The sequence below is a fragment of the Corvus moneduloides genome, chromosome 26 (assembly GCF_009650955.1).
Source record: "Corvus moneduloides isolate bCorMon1 chromosome 26, bCorMon1.pri, whole genome shotgun sequence".
NCBI classification, from domain to species: Eukaryota; Metazoa; Chordata; class Aves; order Passeriformes; family Corvidae; genus Corvus; species Corvus moneduloides.
In genome coordinates this window covers 1602078-1609339 of record NC_045501.1, presented here as the reverse complement: position 1 = coordinate 1609339, position 7262 = coordinate 1602078, and the positions used below count along the sequence as shown (strand labels likewise).

The 7262-nt window shown below is 56.2% G+C and overlaps 1 protein-coding gene across 1 annotated transcript in view; it reads left to right on the top strand.

The window, feature by feature from the left end:
• Window positions 1-1874: 1874 nt before the first annotated feature.
• NPEPPS (aminopeptidase puromycin sensitive) overlaps window positions 1875-7262 on the top strand; it is a 46453-nt gene continuing 41065 nt past the window's right edge. The window contains exon 1 of the mRNA XM_032134196.1: window positions 1875-2059. Within this exon, the coding sequence (XP_031990087.1) occupies window positions 1937-2059 (123 nt within the window). The 5' untranslated portion in view covers window positions 1875-1936. The remainder of the gene's footprint in view (window positions 2060-7262) is intronic.

The window sequence follows — 7262 nt, the reverse complement described above, 5'->3', positions numbered from 1 at the left end:
CACCGGGATCCCCCGTTACCAGGATCCCCCGTTACCGGGATCCTCCATTACCGGGACCCACCGGGATCCCCCATTACCAGGATCCCCCGTTACCTGGATCCCCCATTAACGGGATCCCCATTACCAGGATCCCCCGTTACCGGGATCCTCCATTACCGGGATCCCCCATTACCGGGGCCCACCAGGATCCCCCGTTACCGGGATCCCCATTACTGGGATCCTCCATTACCGGGATCCCCCATTACCGGGGCCCACCAGGATCCCCCGTTACTGGGATTCCCCCATTACCGGGATCCCCCATTACCGGGATCCCCCATTACCGAGATCCTCCGTTACCGGGATCCCCCATTACCGGGGCCCACCGGGATCCCCCATTACCAGGATCCCCCATTACCGGGATCCCCATTACCGGGATCCCCCATTAACGGGGCCCACCAGGATCCCCATTACCGGGATCCTCCATTACCGGGGCCCATGAGGATCCCCATTACCGAGATCCCCCATTAACGGGGCCCACCAGGATCCCCCATTACCGGGATCCCCCGTTACCGGGATCCCCATTACCGGGGCCCACCAAGATCCCCCGTTACCGGGATCCCCCATTACCGGGATCCCCCATTACCGGGATCCCCATTACCGGGATCCCCCATTAACGGGGCCCACCAGGATCCCCATTACCGGGATCCCCGTTACCGGGATCCCCCATTACCGGGGCCCATGAGGATCCCCATTACCGAGATCCCCCATTAACGGGGCCCACCAGGATCCCCCATTACCGGGATCCCCCGTTACCGGGATCCCCATTACCGGGGCCCACCAAGATCCCCCATTACCGGGATCCCCCATTACCGGGATCCCCCATTACCGGGATCCCACGTTACCGGGATCCCCATTACCGGGGCCCACCAGGATCCCCATTACCGGGATCCCCCATCAACGGGGCCCACGAGGATCCCCATTACCGAGATCCCCCATCAACGGGGCCCACCAGGATCCCCCATTACCGGGATCCCCCGTTACCGGGATCCCCATTACCGGGGCCCACCAGGATCCCCCATTACCGGGGCCCACCAGGATCCCCCGTTACCGGGATTCCCCATTACCGAGATCCCCATTACCGGGGCCCACGAGGATCCCCATTACCGGGATCCTCCATTACCGGGGCCCACCAGGATCCCCCATTACCGGGGCCCACGAGGATCCCCCACTACCGAGGCCCACGAGGATCCCCCATTACCGGGGCCCACGAGGATCCCCCATTACCGGGGCCCACCAGGATCCCCCATTACCGGGGCCCACCACGATCCCCATTACCGGGATCCCCATTACCGGGATCCCCGTTACGGGGGGAGGGGCGTGCCCAGCAGCCGCGCGCAGAGTGGGCGTGGCCCAGAGAGGAGGCGCGGCCGCTCGGGGCGTGGCTTTGCGCACGCGCAGTTCCCGCCACCGCTTACGCAACTCCTCCCGTCGCCTTCCCCCCCCCCCGCCCCCCCCCCCGCGCCCGCCTCCCGCTCCTCGACCCCCCGCGCGCGCTACGTGCGCGGCCGCGTGGCGCCGCCGCGCGCACGCGCACGCGCCGTCCGCGTGCCTGCCTCCCTCCCTCACCACCACCACCGCCACCCCCCCCCACCCCTCCCTCCCTCCCTCTCCGCTCTCCTCTCCCCGCACTCCCCCACCGGGGCCGCCTCGAGTCGGGAGCGCGCGCGCGCGCCCCCGCCCCTCCCTCCTCCTCCTCCTCCTCCTCCTCCTCCTCCTCATCTTCCTCCTCCTCATCCTCCGCTCCCGCCGCTCCTCCCGCCGCTGCTCTCTCTCGGTGTGTCCGTGCGGAGCCGCCGCGTCGCCCTTCCCGCGCCCCCCCCGCCGCCCCCCGCCCCCCCCCCCCCGCCGCCGCCGCCCCCCCGCGGGGGCGCAGCCCCGCACCCCCCGCGCTCCCGCCATGCCGGAGAAGCGGCCGTTCGAGCGGCTGCCCGCCGACGTGTCCCCCCTCAACTATGGGCTCTGCCTCAAGCCGGACCTCATCGACTTCACCTTCGAGGGCAAGCTGGAGGCCGCCGTGCAGGTAGGGCCCCCCCCTCTTCCTCCTCATCCTCCCGCCCCGCCCCCAAGGGGTCCCGCCAGCCCGCGCCCTCTCGAGGGGACCCCTCAGTCGTTCCCCCTCCCCCCCAGGGGACCCCCCCCCCCCCCCCAATCCCCTCCTCATTCCTCCCGGGGGATTTCCCCCCACCCCCGCCGCCCTCAGGGACACCTTTTCCCCCCTCAGGGGACCCTTCTCCCCCCCCCCCTTCCCGGCCGTGCCCTGAGGGGCCCCTCAGCTCCGATCCCCCCTTTCCTCTGCGCTCAGCCCCAGGGCCCGGCCGGGCAGGTGCAGGGAGGCCCCTCGGGGCTCCCCCCGCGTCTTCTCCCTCTCTTTCCATTCAGAATGGATGGACAAACCCTCTCCAAACGCCCCAAAACCCCGCCGCGACCCCCTAAACCCGGCCCGGCTCGGGGGGGGGGGCCCCGCCCAGCTCCGTTGCGGCCCCCGCGGGTCCCCCCGGGCGGCTCCTCCCGGGCCAGAGCTGGCCTGGGCCGGGATGTGGGATAACCCCGGAGCTGTCGGGAGCACCGGGATGTGCTCGGCCGGGATCCCCGGGAACCCCCAGACCCTCGGGGAGCCCCCCCCCGTGCTGCCCTGCCCGGCCTCCAGCGCGCTGCCGGGCGCTCTGTGCAGGCGTGGGGATGGATCGGGATTTTGCTGGAAAAGCCAAATAAGCGATGAAAGGAGAAGTGCCCCCCTGGTGTGGCTCGGTAAGGGTAGGCCTCGGTGTCATGGAGAGCTGGGAGGAAGAGAGGCTGGGATAAGCGCCGGGAAAAAGGTTTGCGGACCCAAAACGCTGCGTTTTCTGCAAGGCAGGAAAAATCCTCCTCGCCGTGCTCGTGCTTCAGAGCCAGAACCAGTTTGGTGAAATCCTTCAAGTCTCCCAGTCATTCTTATTGGCTGCTCTGCCAAGATTTCCCGAATTTGCTTTCACGTCTTTTTTTTTTTTTTTTTTTTTTTTCTTGTGATTTGAGGATAGGTACAGAATTATAAAGGGATAACTGGTTTTTGGTTTGTTTTTTTCTTTTTTTCCCCCCCTGAAAATTAGCTAGTCGCACAGAGAGAGCTTAAAAATATTTGAGGGAGATTTTAAATCTCGAGACGTGAGCGGATTTAAGCCTTGCTCTGATGAAGGGGGTGGTTAAACCTTGTTTTAAAGCGAGGTAATAAATGCAAGAAGGCAATAAACCTTTGCAGGGTGTGAAGCACAGGTAGCGAGGAGGGCGAGTTCTTCCCTGGGGAGTGTCTGTGGGAACTGGGGAAGGCCCAGGGCTGGGGATGATGGGGAATCTTGTGACTTTGGGGACCTGGAGGAGCCCAACCAGAGATGAGTAACTTTGTGTCATGTGACAGAAATATCGAAAACCTAAATCTCCTCGCGGATTTGGTCCTGGCTCAGGGGTTTGGTCCCAGCCTCGGGGCTGCTGCTGCTGCCTTTGAGGGGTGTTTTGGTTTGAAAAAGGCCGGCTTGAGAAATTCCCGATCTCTTCCACCTTAATCCCGGCCACCTATTCCTGTCCTCGCACCCAGGGTGCTGCTCCTCGGCTCTATTCCAGCTGTGGGGCTGTAAATGGGATCACTGAAATCACCCAGGTTAAAAATAACACTCGGGGGGAGGGGAGCAGTGGCTTTTTAAGCCACTGCTGAGGAGAGGAGTGGTGAACAGCAGCCTCGGGAAGTTCTCTTGGATGCAGGAATAGCCAGAGGTTTCTCCCGGCAGGGGTGGTTGGTTTGCAGGTTGTACTCCTGTTGGAGGGGTTTTGGATGTTGTTTGCTGTGTCCAGGTGAATTCCTGGAGCAGCAGATCCCACCTGGAGGTGTGGAATCCTGCGCTTCCCCACCACCGAGGGCATGGGCTGGGGAAAAGCAGTGACCCCACAGGTTCCAGGCTGTAAAAAAAACCCCCCTTGTTCACATCCTGGAGAGCTGCTCTGGTGTTCTCACAGGCGAGAGGAGGGGGGGAAAAAATCAAAGCAAATCCGAACGCAGAGGGCGAGGTTTTTAAAACAGATCTAAGAATGTATCTTTATTTTGGATAACTTTTAACACCGGGAACCAAGGTGGCCCCCTCCCAGCTGCCTGGCAGTGAGGGCAGGGAAAGTGGATCGGGGTGAGTTGACCTGCTTGTGTAGGGTTGGGAACCTGGAGAGGTTTCCTGGGGCTGCCAGTGCACGAAACACAGGGAAATCGCAGAAAATGAGAGGGGAACTGCTCTACACCTTGATGGGGAGAGGGACAACCAGCTCACCCACAGGATGCTTTTTGTACAAGGCTTGATGAACGAAAAATAACAACTCTTAGCATATTTTTATTGAGCTGGTCTAGAAAATAAGACATTTGGGTTCTTTTGGGGTGAAATGACTTTAATTAAGGACCTGCTGGCCCTTTCTACCTGCACCTTGTCCTGCAGTGGGATGGAGCTCACCGGGGATTTCTGTTTCCAGCATCACCTGAGAGCTTTGGAATTGCTGTAAACTCATCGAGGCGAAAGTGGGTTTGTGCTGAAACACAAAATTTTGATTTTTGGGAAAGTACCACGTGCTGCCTCCTCTTGAGGATCCAGCTGTTGTTTTTTTTAATACCTATCAATAATAATTGCCAGCTCCTCTGCTGCATCCCAGCTGGATAATGTGATCCACATCAGGTGCTTACACCGGTGGTGCTTTCTGGGGTGAGTTCTGAGGTTTTGACACCAAAAAAAACACCCCAAAAAACCAGGAAAAGTTTCCAGAGCCTCCAAAGTGCTTTGTTTGCTTTGTTATTTGGCATCTTTAAGAGCAGAGTGGAATTAGTGCGGGCCACGATGTTTAGTCAAGGTATTACAAGTAAACACTTGATCATTCTTACTCACTCCAGTAATAGGATTTGCAGCCTTCTGTGGAGAATTTTTGGGCTTTCAAGCCCTAAAAAAATGTCCCACCCTCGACTTTGGGGCAGGACTCTTGTGTTGGCTTTAGGACCTATAAATAACTTGCAACGCTTCGTGCCACGATAAATAAATGTGGCACTCGCGTGGCAACTCCAGATAATCTTCAGAGGATAAAACCTCTGGTGATGCAAAAGATAAGAGTGGCAGCAGGGACCAGGCTGATTCCAACGCCTGGGAAAAGGAGTGGGACCTGCTTGTGGTTTGTTGTGGCACTTGCCGTGTTCAGCTCAGGGAATTGTCCCCCCCTGGATAAAGGAATGATCCTGAAATCTGTCTCCTGCTAAGTTTAATTTCACAGCCCTTTCGGAGCTGTGCTTCTGAAGGCTCTGGTAACCCATATATTCAAATTTTGACCGGTTATTCCAGATTTTTAAATAATATAATTTGTGGCAACATGAATACTTTTGAAGTCCGCGCAGTTGTGTAACAATTACATAAACTGACAGTACATAATTCCCATTTATCACAGCTGAAAACCCCAAAAAATCCTTAAATGAACTATTTCACAAGGAACCCTTGGTCCCAGCTGGGACAAAGTGTGGCTGTGGGAGAGTCAGAGCTGGAACAGAGTCTCCTGCTCACACTCCGGTGATTGTTCTGCCACTTATGTCATCTTCCAGCGTTTAAACTTGATTTGTTGAGGGCGTGGGGATGCCTCTCAATGAGCACAATTAAGATTGTGGGGTGGAAATGGTTCATTTACATTATTCCTCTGTTAGTTTGAGGTTTAATTATCCCAGCCCTGGCTCTCAGGGCCTGGTTATCAGTGCAGGGCACTCGCATTACTCAGTGCCTGGGTCAAACTTTTTGTTTGTTTTTTCCCCACTCTGCTTTTGGCTCCTGGGAGGGCTGGAACAAAGAGGGGATGGGTGGCCCTGGTGTTGTCCAGCAGGAGTGACCAGCAGCAGAAACAAATGGCTGCCTCCAGCTTTAGGCTTTCAAATCCAACTTCTTAACGCTCCAAGGGATCGCCTGTGTGACACCAGCGAGGGACAGCGTTGTCTCCCAGCTTCCTGGTGTTTCCCTGTCTGTAAATTCCCTTCCTTGGAGAGTCTCCTGGCGTGATTCACATCCCTGACTGGAAACTCCACCGAGGTGTTCCTTGGTCACAGAGCAACTTATCTCGGAAGAATTTACAACCTGCGCTCCTTCAAATACCTTCTGCAGCGCCTTTAATGGATCTCAGGGGTCCCCTGGTGTATTTAGCAATATTTAACTGGTTGTCTGCTGCTTTTTATAGGGTAATTATGCAATATCTGCTGGCCTAAGGAATGTATAGAGCGATCCTGCTGCACGCTGGTTAAAGGTTCATGGTGACACTCTGGTCTGTGATCCTGGGGAAATGGAGCTCGCTGGGTGTAGTATTTGTGCTCCTGGGGAGTGGGGAACTCGTCCAGGATAAATACCTGTGGTATCCACAATAGTAACTTCAGTTTCCAGCACGTGAAAATTAAACCTGGAGTGGAAGGTTGAAGGGTCTGGTGCTTCAAAGGCAACACTTCAGGGCTCTTCTTCTGTCAGCAGCTCAAAAATAGGTTTTTTTTACCCTTCTCCCCGCAAAAAGGGCTCCTTCAGCCCCGTAGTTCCTAAGGCTGAGGTGCTTGCAGTGATCACAAAAGGGGTTTCCTCGTCCCTGTGAATCCGACACCTCTGGAGCTGGATGTGCTTTGGAACAAGGGGAATTTTTCCAGTGGCGTTGTTAATTTTACTCCTTGGCCACCAGAAGAATTTGCTGGAGATGCAGGTTAATAAATCTCCTTATTCCTCTCCTCATTGAAGGTTTGAATTCCTACAAAAAGACACACCCTGCAACACAACCAGGAGTAAATTTAGTTGGCTATTTTTAGAGAGCAAATTGCTAAAAACACACATGGTTGTTGTAGTGCTGCTTTTAGAAAAGGGCTCTGGAGCCATGTGACAAGATTTGAATTATCTGGGCTCTGGAGAATTAGTTTTGACTCCAGGAGATCCCTCTGGATGCACCTCATCCTGTATTTCAGGTAGGCTGGTGTTCAAATCCCTGCTCCTAATATCTTAAAAAGGTTTTTCCATCAAATCCTTCCCTGCTTTGACCACCGGTGAAAACCAAAAGCTTTCCAGCACTTTTGGGTCTTGTTTGGCAGAGCCAAATAATCAACATTTTTAGCTCTTCTTCCATCAAATGGAAAACTTTTTGGGGGGAATTTCAGCTGTTTGCTCCTGCTGGCTGGGCTTTCCCTGCTCATGGTGCCTGAGTCTGGCTGATCTCAAAACAGG